The 15,814-nt window shown below is 40.8% G+C and overlaps 2 protein-coding genes across 3 annotated transcripts; one reads left to right on the top strand and one right to left on the bottom strand.

The window, feature by feature from the left end:
- Nucleotides 1-621: 621 nt before the first annotated feature.
- LOC149820543 (uncharacterized) lies at nt 622-5,502 on the top strand. 2 transcript variants are annotated; one of them, XM_089982303.1, is made up of 3 exons: nt 622-673; nt 4,996-5,096; nt 5,184-5,502. In XM_089982303.1, the coding sequence occupies exons 2-3, from the start codon at nt 5,003-5,005 to the stop codon at nt 5,327-5,329; spliced, it is 240 nt and encodes a 79-aa protein (XP_089838429.1). In that variant the 5' UTR covers nt 622-673; nt 4,996-5,002; the 3' UTR covers nt 5,330-5,502. The 2 variants fall into 2 exon arrangements, with proteins under 2 accessions (XP_089838429.1, XP_089838430.1); XM_089982304.1 differs by lacking the exon at nt 622-673.
- Nucleotides 5,503-8,052: 2,550 nt separating this feature from the next.
- LOC149820542 (F-box/LRR-repeat protein 3-like) lies at nt 8,053-12,426 on the bottom strand. Its single transcript, XM_089983191.1, has 6 exons — nt 11,059-12,426; nt 10,832-10,957; nt 10,532-10,636; nt 9,227-9,753; nt 8,840-9,134; nt 8,053-8,651 (listed from the first exon to the last, which is right to left on the bottom strand). Exons 1-6 carry the CDS (start codon nt 11,677-11,679, stop codon nt 8,388-8,390), a joined length of 1,938 nt encoding a protein of 645 aa, XP_089839317.1. The 5' UTR covers nt 11,680-12,426; the 3' UTR covers nt 8,053-8,387.
- Between the last annotated feature and the right edge of the window lie 3,388 nt (nt 12,427-15,814).

Below are 15,814 nucleotides of genomic sequence, written 5' to 3'. Positions count from 1 at the left end.
CTTGAGTCGGACCCAGGTCTGTTGAAATTTTACAAACCATACCCGACTCCATATACTAATCAGACACTTTGAATTCAACCCATTTTTATTCGAACCTTTGGACACTATAAAGTAGGGGTGTCAACTAGTCGGGTTTGACCCGGACCCAACCGGTACCAAACCCTATATGATCAGGGTTTGGTGATAGATTAAATAAGAAGACCCGATTAGAATCCAGGTCAGACCCGAAGGGTTTGATTAATACATAGAGATAGAGCCGGTATGGTTTGTGAAATTTTATATACCTGAGTTCCGATTCAGATCGTCAATTTTTCAATGTAAAAATGATAAAAAATATTATTTTACCAGGTATGGTCCGGGTCTGGTTCATGTAGTTCTTATAGGATCCGAGTATGGTTTTTTTTATGGTGGTTTTGATTAGACCCGGGTCCAAACCCGGTAGCACCATCTTCTGGTTTGAGTCTGGTTTCACCTGGGTCCGAATCAAACCTGATCCGTTGACACCCCATTTATAAATATAAACTATAAAGTTTAGTACGGGTCGGGTCTGGATCAAACCCAACCCATTGGCATCCTTGGGGTTGACTGTACTGATTAATTAGTAACAGACTTTAAACCGTGATCTCTCTCTCTCTCTCTCTCTCTCTCTCTGCGAGGAAGCCCCTTTTCTCAGGTAAGCAAAACCCTAACTCCACTATTTTTCTGGTTCTCTTATTCTTCTTTGCTTCTTTCAATGAACTGTGTCTGAGCCCAGAAATCTCGAACTCAGATGCTTAAGGAACGATTGGATTGGAATCCATTCTTCCTTAAGAAACCCTAACTCAATTTCCAATCTTGCATTTTTGGAATTCAAGCTCCAAATCTTACAGATTTGCCACAAGTTATACAGGGATGGGACTCTTTTCAAATTTTTATATTGTGCAGCTTATTTGTTGCATTATGATCTTAAGACCATCTCCCAGATCATGAAGATTTCACATGGACAGTTCTATTGCAATCACCCTCTGGAATATGAGGATACCGCTTTCCAAGTAATGCTTTTTCTGGAGGCAACCCGTCACCTATTCGGCTTGCATCGGCCTCTTATATGTTTCTTGCTTCCTTGGGTGAAGCATCTTAAGGATCTTTTCGCTTCTTGGGTTCGTTGTAAGTGAAGAAATGGAAAGGCACACACACACACACACACACTACACAACATTTCATACTGCGTCCAACACCAACACTCATGTTAATGTCCAGTTAATATAGGTAAAAGCACAGCAGAAAAATTAAAGATTATTTAACAAGAATAATCTACTTTTTTATGACACAAAAGCAAGAATGTAATCTCCCAATTAGGTGTTTTGCAACAAGGAATTGCTTTTGAAATTGAATAAACATGTAAATATTTACGCACCATGGTACAGTTGTTGCACCATTATACTTCATTTCACTCTGCGGTCTTCTTCATGGAGTTCTTCTCTGTCAAGAAAAATATTTATGTCAACCAGTTATTCTAGTGGCCAGTGATTGTATTATAACACGACAATAACAGATCTTGCTCTAAGGCTGAAAGTTCTATGCTTCAACCCATGTTCGTACATTTTCATTGTTCTTGTGAGGCAAGCCTTGATTGTCCATTTTTACCATCAGATTCACATCTAAGGTTATTTTATGTGCATGGCATTCTTGTCATGTGGTCAATAGTTTCTACTTACACGAATGCATTGGTTTCCAAATTTGTTACTTTGTTTATTGGCCTTCTTCTTGTGAATTAGTGGGGGATGTAAATTGGTTCTTCATTGTACATTTTGGAAAAGAATAAAGGGGGCCTTGATGTTGCTGATCTCCTCCTGAGATAAACACATGAGATTCAGTTGAAAAGTATGCACAGGCTTCTCTTTGAGTTACAGGAGTTTGGATATTTTTTGTGATAAGGTGCCATAAGAGCTGTAGCAATAGCATTGAACAAAGGGAAAAAAAAGGAAGACTTGCAGGAGATGTATCAATGGGTCATATTTTTTAAGACTGAATGCTAGATCCTGCAGAAGAGTTATACATTCCTTCTGGAGTGGCTTTTCAGTTTTGCTGCATGAGCTTGCTAGTCACCAACCACAGTGTGAAGGCTTACTGCTTTGAAGGCTTGCTGGTTCTTCTGGTGTCTGCTTCAAACAAGACAGGAGAGTGCTGTTGCTGTTAAGAATAACTGCTCCATGATGGTGAACATTGTATGGAGTGCTTGTGCTACTGATTGAGGTTTTATTAGGATAATTAGTATCAGCTGATTGGTTGCTAGTTTGGTGAAAAGATGCTGCTCCAAATGGGGTCATCACAAACTGATATATGTTCTGATATATGCTGGAAATTAGCGTTAGATACAGTTTTGAGCTTCCAGAAGTTTTTGTCCACTTTTGTTAAATATCTGTTGGTTCTGCCCACTCATGGCTAGAGGAATGATAAATCAGTCATTGTTTAAGAAGAGGCATCGCACAAGGATGAGTAGAATGATGTTGCTTGTTGGACAAGAATGCTTACTTCTGATAAATTCTGCTAGATTTCTGTGATCTATGTGTTGATGCCTCTTTGCAAGAAGGGAATTTGGTTCATGGCTCCATGTGTTAAATCTTTTGCACTGCTGACTTCTTGTCATAAGCCATTCACAATGGAAATTTTATGAGAGAGGATGTTACTTAGCCAGTTAATTTATCTTATGCCTTGTGAATTCTGAATTGGCAACTTCAGCTCATCATCAGGGACACCCAGTCTAATGAACAACATGGACATTGACTGGCAACAGGGTTAATTATTTGAATCATTGTTTTGGTTTAGAAATGCTTGGGAGAGAAAGGTTTAGAATTGTTGACAAATCTTTTTAACAAGATTTGGCGGACAAATAAGATGCCTAATGAGTGGAGGAAGAGCACTTTGGTGCCTCTATATAAGAATAAGGGTGATATACAAGATTGCACAAACTATCGTGGTATAAAACTCATGAGTCATACTATGAAACTTTGGGAGAGGGTGATTGAGTCTAGGTTGAAGAAGGTTGTCATGATATCGGAGAATCAATTTGGTTTTATGCCTGCAAGATCAACTATGAAAGCTATACATCTTCTTAGACAACTTATTGAGAGATATAGAGAGAAGAACAAAGATTTGCATATAGTTTTTATTGATTTGGAGAAGGCATACGATAGAGTACCTAGGGACGTTCTCTGGTAGACAATGATGAATAAATGTGTTTCTCGCAAGTACATTAGTATAATTAAAGATATGTATGAATGAGTAGTAACCAATGTCTGCACTTGTGGAGGGGTGACAACCAATTTTCCTATAACAGTTGCGTTACATCAAGGATCTGCTTTAAGCCCTTTCCTATTTGTTATAGTGATGGATGAGCTTATGAGATCAATTCAAGAAAATGTGCCGTGGTGTATGTTGTTTGCTGATGATATTGTTTTGATTGATGAGTTTAGAGCTGAGGTTAATGCTAAGTTAGAATTATGGAGACAGACATTGAAAGCAAGAGGTTTTAAGTTGAGTAAGAGTAAGACAAAATATATGGAATGTCGGTTTAGTAAGCAACGAAGTAGTGATGGGAGTGTAGTGAAGCTTGGTGAGCAAGAAATACCGGTGGATGATTGTTTCAAATATTTGGGATCTATCATTCAAAAGTATGGAGAAATTGATGGAGATGTAAATCATAGGATAAAGGTTGGGTGGATGAAATTGAAAAGTGCAACTGGAGTGTTGTGCTATCGTAGAATGCCATTGCGGTTGAAAAGAAAGTTTTATAGGATGACTATTAGGCCCACTTTACTATATGGTACGCAATGTTGGGCTGCCAAGAGACATCATATTCAAAAAATGAGTGTAGCTGAGATGCGTATGCTTAGATGAATGTGCGGAAATACAATAAAAGATAAGATTCAAAACGAGGAGATACGTAAGAAGGTAGGCGTTGCACCCATTGAAAATAAGATGAGAGAGAATCGTTTACAGTGGTTTGGACATATTCGGCGAAGGCCTAATAATGCTCCAGTTAGAAGGATGGAGAAATGAGAAAATATATTAGTTAAAAGAGGTTGGGGTAGGCCTAGAAAGACTTGGATGGAGATGATAGGTAAGGATATGAATGCTTTGTACCTCACCGAGGACATGGCATTGGATAGAAATGATTGGAGGAGAAGGATTCATGTGGAAGACCCGGAATGATTTTCTTTTTTGGTTCATATCGCCGACCCCAATTGTTTTGGGATGAAGGCGTAGTTGTTGTTGTTGTATTGTTTTGGTTTAGCTGATGGATGGATAAACTGTTGTGGCAAGGAGGTAACGTACTCCATTGACTCCAGTCATAAAGTGCTGCAGAAGTTGTGGCTTTTGAGAGTGGGCTATTCGAGAAGGGATCTCACTATGCATGTGAGGAACCTTGCAGTGCTTCACTGATCCAAATATGAACTGTAATTGGTAAGGGTGTCTATAGGCTTAGGTGGCAAGGAGGTAACGTACTCCATTGACTCCAGTCATAAAGTGCTGCAGAAGTTGTGGCTTTTGAGAGTGGGCTATTCGAGAAGGGATCTCACTATGCATGTGAGGAACCTTGCAGTGCTTCACTGATCCAAATATGAACGGTAATTGGTAAGGGTGTCTATAGGCTTAGGTGGCTTTCATCAAATGATATACTGTGTGTAGAACTAGAAAGTATTCCTTAAGATGATGTCAAGCTGGCTCTCTTTCTTTTTTCTTTTGCATAGATAATGGTTCCACAGCACTGTTCATTGTGTACGGACGAAGAAATGTTTTAGAGTTGCAGCATCTTAAGTTCTTAACTAAGTGACCTTTAGTTTCAAACTCTCAGCAAAAAAATATAGAAAATGATGGTGAAATTGGTTGGCTTTGGTGAAGATATAGGGTAGTGGAATTTGTTATTTCTATTTGGTTCGTATTTCTATTTTTCGTTTGTCTTTTATAATATTCTTTAATTTGCTGAAATTTTGGGGACACTGGTTGTTGCAGTTTGAAAATGTCAGCCAAGTATATCCTAGGAACTCTTGCGGTGACTGGTGTAGTCGCCTATACACTTGATGTTTTGTTTTCAGACAAGAAGATACTTGGAGGTTAGTTTTCCTTTCCCTTTTGGATTCAGCTCTCTCTGTGGGTGGTGTGATTTTCTCGCAGATTAACATTCTGATATGTTCAACTAGGCACCACTCCGAAAACCGTAACAGGCAATGAATGGTGGGAGGAAACAGACAAGAAGTTTCAGGCATGGCCACGGACAGCTGGGCCTCCGGTCGTCATGAACCCTATCATGCGCCAGAATTTTATCCTCAAGGCAAAGTCCGATTGAGTGACGGTACAATGTTCATCTGTGGGTTTAGGACATGGTTTCATTAATAAGCTTGGTTTTCCTTAGATCATTTAACTCCATGTGATGTTTTATTTGATTTGTTTTTCTGATCATACTTTGCTCCAATTTATAAGTTGAATAATGACATCAACTGGCCAACTGCTATTTTCAGACTTCTGTTTGTAGATTTGGGAATTGTTAATAAGCCGGTCATCCTGAAGTAGGCACCAAAAATTAGGGCTGGTAAACGAGCTGAATGAACCAAACACTGGTTGTTCAGGCTTGGCTCATTTATACCCCGTAGCTCAGGCCTGGCTCATTTATACCCCGTAGCTCAGGCCTGGCTCGTCTAGCTCATTCGAAATGAGCCAAAGTTGCCAAACACAAGTTGGCTCACCAAATGAAAACCCCTTTTTCCACAAGCCTATACTGAGAATCAAATTCATCAGATCGTGTGTACATGCATACGTATCCAACTAGATGAGCTACCTTTTCTTTGAAAAGTAAAATGGATAAACCTTATATAGTTCATCTAAACGATCCCAGCCGAACATCCATTTTTTGTCAGCTCATTTACGCCGAACAAGCTGCTCGTAGCTTGGCTTGTTGAGCTCATTTGATGAGTCCAAACGAGCTTTAGGCAACCCGAACCTGCCAAGCTGCGAGCAGCTTGGTCCTTGTATAGTTCATCTAAACGTCCATTGTTCGTCAGCTCACTTACACTACAAAAGCTGCTCATAGTTTGTTGATTTCATTTAAGAGTCCAAACGATCTTTAGGCCAGCCGAACCTGCTGAGCTGCAAGCAGCTTGGTTCATTTACCAGCCCTGCCAAAAATGATAAAATGGAGGTTCTTAAATTTCGGGTTTATCTAGTGAACCCCATAGCATTCAACTTGATATGGTGGTGGAAAATATTTAGGCAGCAGCTGTTAGGAGAAGGGCTGGACTTCATTCAACTTGTGGAAAAGTGCTAATTACCAAGCTGTATATGGCTGAAATTTGGTTGTTACCCAAGTCATATGGTTGGGGCTGTACTAATTCCTGGAGTCTCAATCAAAATGGTCCGAATAAGACCCTCCAAGGGCAACTTCTTACCCAGATTTTTGCAAATTTCTCCAGAAATAATTTAAGAATCCAAAGTTTTTAACGAGATCTGTGGGTGTTCTCGCCATTAACAATAATTTATTGAGGTTCTCTTTTAATTATTTGCTTAAACATTTCCTATGATCTATCGATTTCACCTGTGACATTCTAGTGTTTGAGCTTTCCCAACTTTTTGTTTATCCTTCTTTTGGTATTTTATGGATTTATGATTTATTTCGATTACAAAGTAGGAAATGAACCCTCCTAAAGTTGGGGTCCCTAAGAGAGATTTATGATGATTTTTCTCTTCATATAGCAATTTATTGTGTTGAGTTTGGATTATGGCTCTTCAACATTGTGAGATCCATGGAAAATTGGTTCTGGCTGAACTTGAACTCTTTACCATTGCTTCTCATTCTAACGTAGCGGTAAAACAAGACCCTTCAAATCGACATGGTTCCAGCATGAAGTAATTAAGATTTGTGGGTTATGTGGCAGTTGCATAACTCTCTCAGCCTTTTTCTTTGATGTCATGCTTCAACAGGCAGAGTTGAAGGCAAATCAGGTAAAGCATCCCCACGATTGTGGATGCCCAGATACGTTCAGCGTTTGATATGCGGGACACACCCGAGCGGGGAAAGACAGGTCCCTGCCTGGGCATTGACCTGCATTTGATATGCACAGACAACACACATTGGATAGGACGTTTTTTTTTTTGAAAGGCAAGCTGGGGTTAGGCAGACCCGTACCAGTTATACATAGCTGCTCCTACCAAACAAGCAGAGCCCCCGTTGGTGCATTGGACAGGACGTGCAGCATCCTGCGTGGTGCATTTTCAATACTGCCGCATGGGATGTGCCAGTTGCAACCCTAGGGTTGCGACTGGTGAATCCATGACAAATGCCATGTATCCTGTCCGTGCAGCGTTTGTCTTGCGATGCAAACATACCCTAAACTATAAATCCTGGGAACTAACTCAGGCAGGAGTTCCTTCGGCAGGCAGGGGCCAGTCGGCCCATTGCAACGCACAATGTTTAGAACAGAAAGAACTTAAACAATTGGTAGGAAATTCACTACACAGACCTTCACAGGTATGGACTAAAGCATAACCCAGGCATAAGTGATTGAGTTCACCACAATGTTCCAAGATCATCCTCATCATCGTCAAGCCTTATCCCAACTTCACCACATCGTTCCAACCTCATTTGGGTTTCAGAAAAGCAAGGAACTACACTAGTAAGCATCAAAATCCCCAGTAAATGAAAATTCATATTCATAGGCCAAGCACAGTCAACCCCACATAAGCATGAGGGTGATTGCGATAATGATTCGTAGATAAACATGCTTTCTTTTACATGGCCATTACCAAAAGATGGAAAAATATTGGCTCGCCTGAGTTCCAAACCCCCCAGTTGGAACTTATAGAGGAAGGTCATTTTGACTAAATCTGACATCATGGATGTGTTCAGCATGGCCAAAATAGTAGGAATCGACTTTTAGATTGTATTTTTTTGACATACAAATATGATTTTTTGAAGGTTGAAAATTTGGTATATTGTAGACTATTGTTTTTTTAACTCAGAAAATCCTGTCAGAAAAACATGATCCAAGCACCGGTTTCTACATCCAAACATGGAGATGACATCAAAATAAGTTTTTCATTAAGAGGTTTGGAACAGGATAGCAAAACATTATCCCTCAACAGACCACCTCTAAATCCATTTGGTACAATACCTAACAAAGATGGTTGCCACCCACAATCTATGGCTGTAGAAGTAGAACCCAGAAATGATAAAATCCTCATATAAACAGCCCCAAGCTGGAGTCAGTGGCCTTGGATACAACGCTCAATGTCAAGACACCTAAGTTAAAACTTTCATCAACATACAGTAAATGTGTTTGTTCATACATCATTGCACAGTTGAACAAATGTTTACATGATGAAAAGATACAACAAACGAGAAGGGAAATATATTAAAACAATACAAGAGGCTTATTCAGCCAGCGAATTCTGCAACCCCGGGTCTGAAGCATGTGGATGAGATCAACAGATAGCAGGTACTTCAGACCTACCAACAGCTTCACCTTCTTCACGCTGTCTGATGCTCGCAATGCAAGTTCAAATCCGTCAAGTGATACATGGCTCAGATGGACCATCTTCACATCTTGCAAGCATTTGAGCTTACTAAATAGGGTATACAGGCCACCATCAGACATTCGACAATACGATATATTTATCTGCATGTATAGAGAGAAACTGATCAGAAACTTGTTTTCCATATACTGTTGTAATTATTATACAAGCATTACTTCAGATATGGTGTAAACTAAAAGAACAATCTTTCTTTTGGGGCCCTCCTGTTCCAGTGTGCCCAAGTTGTTATACGAACTTAATGGGGATTTAGCAAAACAGATATAAAACAGACCTGCCTCAGGTTTAAAGAGTATCGAGCTAAGGCCCAGATGCCCAAATCATTGATGGCATAGCATCGCTTGATATCCAACTGCGCCAGACTGGTGCACCCACGCGCCATCACAGTCATACCCAGGCATGTCACCTTTAACAGTCCCCTCATTTCAAGCTCCCACAGTTTATCCAAATTGCTGATATGTTTCAATCCTGTGTCTGTAATATCTGTACAATATCCGATGTTGATTTTTTTGAGGTTCCTACACCCTATGGCCAATGCAGCTAAACCATCATCACCAATTCCCACACATCTGAAAAGTGCAAAGACAACAGTGAAGTTTTTTATTTTCAACATGTCACGAAAATGAGGCATCCTGTAATAGATACTCACAATCAAAATTACCTATAGAGATCAAGTTCACGCAACCCCTTGCATTTTGAACCAATATAGGTGATCCCTTTATTAGAAATATTGAAGCAGAGCCCCAATTTCAGAATCCGTAATTCCATGCATTTAGAGATATGCCTGAGCGCCACGTCATCTATGCTAGTGTCAGTGAGGTCAAGTTCATGAAGTGAGGAACACTCTGTTCCAATTCTCTCTAGACCCTTCTCTGTGAACAAACTGCAGGACTCCATCTTAAGGCACCTAAGGCTTTTACAGGAAGAGGCAATGGTGATGAGAGCAGCATCAGTGAGTTGGTGGCAGCAAGTGATGTCGAACACTCTCAACTCCTTACAGTCGTTAACGAGGCTGTTGATTCCATCATCTGTTACTCCCGAACATTTGCTCAACCCTATCTCGTTCAGAAACTGACAGTTCTTGCTGATGGTTTCAAGGGCTGATGGGAACAACCTGCAGGCATCCAATCTGATTGTCTTCAGATTCTTGAGGTCAATCATCTTTGCCAGCAATGGCATTGTGAACTCCTGCATCATGGACAGATGTCCAAACATTTCGTCATTTCCTTTCTTTAGAATGCTTCATAGGACCATTACAAACCACGAACACGTATATATTGAGCATATCCATAACACTCCTGCAAGAGATCACTGCTGAGGCTAAACCATGATATTGGGATTAATATGCCAAATGGACGACTAGGACCTTCCAATCAGCAGGTCTCAACTACATGGTGGTACTTTGCAGTTCAATTTTGGCAGATACAAGTAAAACAAAGAAGCCCCAACAACTCATGAATACGAAAACACAAGAAGAAATTGAGAACCAGTTTTAGTTAAGCAGATTACAGAATCATCATATTGTATTGGAATACAGTATCCACGTTCAATGAGGTAGGAGGAAAAGGTCATCCTTAAGTAACGCCTAGGCTGCCCTTCTCACACTTCTCAGAATATGGATGACATATTTCATGAGGTTAACAGCACAGTATTATCACTATACCATCCACATTCGATGAGGTAGGAGGAAAAAGGCCATTCCTAAATAAAACCTAAGGATGCCCTTCCCTGACTTATTCACGAATATGGATTCTATATTTCACAAAATTAACAGCACAGAATTGTCAAATCCATGAAATGGGGATTCCGGTTCCACAAATTAAACATTCTATACCCATAGAAATTGAAATGTGTTAGATCAGGAGAAGAAAATGAGAATTGCGAGATTAATGGAACAACTTCGTTATATAATAATTAAGGTAAGATGGCCATAACAAAAAGGTTGAATCTTGTTCCAGGTCCTTACAGTAAAGCAATAGGCAGCACCAACTTCCTGCAATTTCTCATTCCCTTTCAGCAAAGAAATCACGCCTGAAGAAGTGATGTTTATGCACCTTGATACATCGATCTTCTGAATTTGGGAAAGAAAAAAAAACAAAAAATCAGGCATGTCCTCCACAATCCCTTCCACTTCAAAGTGAAGAAGCACAAAGAAAGTCCAAAATCCAGGCTATCAAAAACCATAATGTGGCAAAGGTGAAAAGCATTCATCCACCAAATCAGCATAAACATAGAAGCATTTTTCTTAGTATTTTTATTATTTTACCTGAAGACAAGAGCTACGATTCTTGAGGCATCCTAGGCCATCATCATCCACCATCATGCAACCTACCATGCTTAACACCTTTAATTTCTTCATACAAGAAATAGAACCAAGACCCTTATTCGTCACCTTCATAAGAACAACATATTAGCTTTTTGTCTCTGCATTTCTTGATCAAAATGATGAAGAAGAGAGCCAGAAGGAAACCAAAATCCAAAATGTGTACCCACCGAAAGGTAAGAAATGTCAAGAAATCTGAGAGCTTTGCACTTGGTGGCGAGGAGTTCGATACCCAGATCGGTGATCTCCATACACCACTTGAGATTCAGCGAGCGCAATTTGCTGCAACCAACAGCGATTCTCACCAATCCAATATCGGTGATCTTCAGGCATTTCACCAGGATCACTCTCCTGAGGTTCGGTGCGAGAGATAATGCAGCTGCCTCCAAATCTCCCAATCCGCAGCAGTAAGAGAGATCAATCTCTTCTAAATTCGGGCATCGCTTCACAAGAACTTCCAGCCCCCTGTGATCGACACCGGTCGCCCTGGTCAGGTTGATAATCCTCAGGCGATTGCTGCAAACCCACAACAGGAGTTCATTCGTTAGTCGCGGGCAGACAGAGACATCCAGATGCTCCAAACAAGAGTAGATTTTGATGGCTCTGGGCAATATCTCCGGCCGGAAGATCCTGATGCTCTTTCTCGATAAGACCTCGATCTTGAGAAACTCTTTGCAGACCAATCTCCATGACTTCCTGTCTTCAAATTTCTCCAATATTTTCAGGAGGAGGTCGTCCCATAAGACGGACAGAATGGTGGGTGACTGAGAAAACTCTATCCTTTTGGTCATGGAGAGGAAGATGGCAACAAAAACCAGGCTCGATCTTTCAAGAAAAAGAATTCCTGTCCGAGATTGGCAAGTAAAACCAAATCGAGATGTTCTAGAGAGAAAAACCGGCTCTTTAGTAATCCAAAACCCCAATTGGCTACCTAGATAGAGATTGTATCTTCATGTGGGTAGCACTACAAAAGCTCAAAAAAAACATTTTGCGAAGTTTTAGAGAGAGAAAGTGATCGATCAGATTGATGGGGAGCAAAACCGAAAAGAAAAAAAAAAGGTTTCTAGAGAGAGAAACTCGTTCTTCTCAAGTGGGTACTACTACTAAGAATGACCTTCCTTTGAAAGAGAGGGAGGGATAGTTCAGATTGTCAGGATAAGGAAGAAGGAATCCAGGGACGCAAACCAAGACAAACATAGAGCAAAAGAAAATGGGGTGTGCTTTTCTTCAGGTTAGGTGGGTACGAACAGGAAGAAAGGGAAAGGCAAGCCGCCCGGGCCTCTCCGGTTAGAGACGCTAACCACGGCGGCCTCTCTTCTCCGATCAACTTCTCGACGATGACTTTCATTTTTGGCTCTCCCCCCCTCTCTCTCTCAAACTCACACACACACACACACACACACAAGATCTCTATTCCAGCAAGACTAACAGATACCACCACCACAACCAATGACAGAAACAAAAGTAGGAATATCAAAACAACCAAATATATCTCCGGATGACACCACCTGCTCCGAAAACCGCCTCCACCGGTTCGTTCTCTCTCTCTCTCTCCACCCAAGTGAGTTGAGAGGTGGGGAGAGAGTGGCGTCGCCTTTTCTCCACTCTTTCAGAGTCCAGCAAAATGACCGTACTACCCATGTAAAGATGAACCAAAGTTACCAGAACACGAAAAAGATAGAAGCGATTCTTAAAAATGCAGTATGGAACGGAAAACAAGATACGGCTGTGAAAAGATTATGCAGGCACATGAAAAATGAAATAGAAACAGATAAAAGCAGTGCCAAACCCATGTGGAAACAAATAATAAATACCATTAACACAAGTATAAAACCAACATGCAAGCTTGATATAAAGAAAATTATTAGTTTTTAATATGAAATATAAAAAGTTAAGTGACAAATTAAGAAAGTGAAATACAGTTTATTTAAGGAAGAAGCTAGCTTCCCACTAACAAGAATCAAGTTTTTCATATTTTGGAAGTGAATTTCCCAAAGCTTCTCTTCCCTACCGAGGAAGCAAGAAGTATTCCGCCGCTTCCAAAATGAGCTCCAAGAGAAACGAGTTTTCCTATTTAACAAGAAGCTTCTGCTAACCATGGAATAAAAATTTCACTCGTTTTTTAGAAAGTTTTTTGAAATGCATGAAACTGCGTATTTTTCTTTTCGCGCTTCCGATGCCTAAGAAAAGCCCCATATCCAGAAAATAAAAGTTAGATTTTTCACAGCATGAAAATGAACTTCCTTGATGTTGAAGTGTTTTTTTAATACTTAAAATAATGAGTTTTTTAATTTATATTTACAATATCTTTTTTTTATATAACGAAGAACCCTCATCAAAGCCAAGAAAACTTTCGGTGCAGCCTCAAGCCTCATGACTATCCTAACTTACGTGACCTACCTTTAAAAGCTACGGATACACCCGTGCGCCAGCAGGGTTCGAACTTCGATCATGTGCGTTCATCTTAACATCCTCACTAAAAGCCTTCCTATTTACAATATCAAACCAGTTGTATAATAAAATGTTGTTATAAAAGTGCTTCAAATTTATTTTAACTAAAAACACAAGCTTTGATAATATTTATATGATATATTTCCTACTGTCTTCAACAGTTCCCACTTCACATGCTTATACAATAATATTGAGTAAGCACTCTCTTCCCATTCTGTTAAATATGCATATCTTATCAAGGGTATCATGGTCATTGTGAAGGGAAGAAACGTTGGAGCACGGATGTACCTGCCCGTGCTTAAGCACTCTCTTCCTTTTTCCATTCGTTTCTTTTCAATTGCGGCGGGGTGGGCAATTGGTCGGCCCGGCCCAACCCGTCACGTGGCGAGCTTGGGTCTATCTTAATCAGGTTGATATGGGTTGGGCCTTATTTCCATATGGGTCAACATCTAACCCGGTTCGACTGGTGTGTATAAATATATATTGGGTAAATATTGGCTACTAATGAAGGTACGGAATTAATGAGTCTTTTTTTTCAAAAAAAAAATAGTTTTTTTTTTAGATCAAATATTTTAGGTGTGATCTACATGGTTTGTTTAGTATGAAACTTGTTTTGAATCATGTAATTATGATAATTAATTAGTTTTTTTAAAGAAGTTCAAAAATCAACTGCTTATAATGTATTAAAATTTTATAACTCAAAAGATCATGTTTTTACGTCATAAAAGCACGATTCAAGGCTTGATCCTGAGTAGGGGTGGCAATCGGGTCGGGTTGGCGTGTCAGCATACCTCAACCCGAACCCAACCCGTTTATTAAACGGGTCGACTGTGGCAAACACGAACCCGACCCGTTTAATAAACGGGTAACCCGACAATACCCGCCAACCCATTTAATAAATGGGTTGGGTCGGGTAAACGGGTTTTCAGGTTCGCGGGTCAGGTTGGCAGGTCGGGTTGGCGGGTTGGTGGGTTGACCCACCCGCCTAACCCGTTTATTAAACGGGTCAGCCGAGTTGGCATACCCCCAACCCGAACCCGACCTGTTTAATAAACGGGTTACGCGGGTCGACCCGTTTATTAAACGGGTTGGCTTAAGCCCAACCCGAACCCGCCTAAAAGGCGGGTTGGGGGGTCGTGTCAGAAATTGCCCACCCCTAATCCTGAGCAAACAAACCATGCTGAACACAACTGAACACAACTGTGGTGTTAATTAGATTGAGTAGATACAAGTTTCACCTGTGATTTCTAGCTCATTAGTTTTGTACCTTCATTAATAACCAATATTAACTCATATATATTATATATATAACATAAAATCTATATAATATAATAAATTCAACCATGTCCGATTGAGCTCACGAACCCAACGAACAAGCCCGTGAGTCAGGGTTTTCTCAATAAGCTTTTGGTAAGGTCTAACAATGACAGGCTGGGTTGGTTGATCAACTATTAGCGGGCCGGGCCAGCCCGTTGAGATTTTTTTTCTCTCTCTCTCTGTCTCTATATGAGGTGAGAGGCGAGACTTGAGAGGGATGCTCTGTCTCATTCTCTCTCAAAGGATGCGCTGTGCATGAATGCCAACGTAGGCCAAAAAAAGTACAAAGCCGTTCCGAAAGAAAGAGCCGCACCAAAAACTTGTGCGCCGTACGCTCTCCACTGGTGGGACCCACAGGCTTCAACTACCCCTCCCTCGCCCTGCGGCTCGGAGCCGACTGTCAAGCCAAGCGGAGAGCCGGATACATGGCCCACCTCTAAAAGCTAGAGACACACCCAAACGCCAGTGGGGTTTGAGCCGGTGCCTTCATCTCAGCACCTTGACAACCACCCCCACTGGCCATGCGGGCGACGCCACAATGGTGCCATCTCATGAAATTGATAATTTTTTTTGACTGACCGAAATTGCTAATCGGTCCATCGATTCGGCCACCTAATACAGCCCCGATTAACCTCAAATCCATCAGAACCGGCTTGTTTCGAGCTGAAATCGGGGTTGAACAGGATCTTTTTTAAAGTTGCTTATCGATCCGAATACGAACCATCCCAAATCATCTTAGTAAAGGGCCCATTTGGCCCCCATATAAAATCAGCCAATTCAACCTTGATTCACCTCAAATCCAGCAGAACCAGCTTTATTAAACTGAATTAGTCATATGTATTTGGTTGGATTTAAACTTGATCCCATTTAAACCGTAGTACATGTGATGATACAAAGTCAAATATATTTCCAAGGCACAACTTGAGCCTTGCCAAAGTTTGACCCAATTGTCAATCCCAAATGGGTTGGAGTTTTGAAATTAGAACCAGGCTCGGCTCCTACACCAGCTGCAGCGCTGGTTCGTTATAACCATGGTTAATTCTTTAAGCCAACCAAACATAATCCCGGATCTCTCGTTGATCAACGGCCTACCGTTCATCCGTACGCGTAAGTCTGGGCCTGGCGCGGTCGGCGCATAGTGGTCAAAGAAAGCAAGAA

Source organism: Nuphar pumila, chromosome 12 (genome assembly GCF_984573655.1).
Source record: "Nuphar pumila chromosome 12, dmNupPumi1.hap1.1, whole genome shotgun sequence".
NCBI classification, from domain to species: domain Eukaryota; kingdom Viridiplantae; phylum Streptophyta; class Magnoliopsida; order Nymphaeales; family Nymphaeaceae; genus Nuphar; species Nuphar pumila.
The sequence above is the reverse complement of the archived record's forward strand: the minus strand, read 5'-3'. Positions and strand labels throughout refer to the sequence as shown.

Excerpts from the sequence above, each read along its gene's own strand:
- LOC149820542 (XM_089983191.1), bottom strand. The coding sequence starts at position 11,679 with ATGACCAAAAGGATAGAGTTTTCTCAGTCACCCACCATTCTGTCCGTC. Across the intron at positions 10,637-10,831 it reads ATCGTAGCTCTTGTCTTCAG|AAGATCGATGTATCAAGGTG; the intron begins GTAAAATAATAA and ends TCCCAAATTCAG. Across the intron at positions 9,135-9,226 it reads CGTGAACTTGATCTCTATAG|ATGTGTGGGAATTGGTGATG; the intron begins GTAATTTTGATT and ends TGCACTTTTCAG.
- LOC149820543 (XM_089982303.1), top strand. The coding sequence starts at position 5,003 with ATGTCAGCCAAGTATATCCTAGGAACTCTTGCGGTGACTGGTGTAGTC. Across the intron at positions 5,097-5,183 it reads AGACAAGAAGATACTTGGAG|GCACCACTCCGAAAACCGTA; the intron begins GTTAGTTTTCCT and ends ATGTTCAACTAG.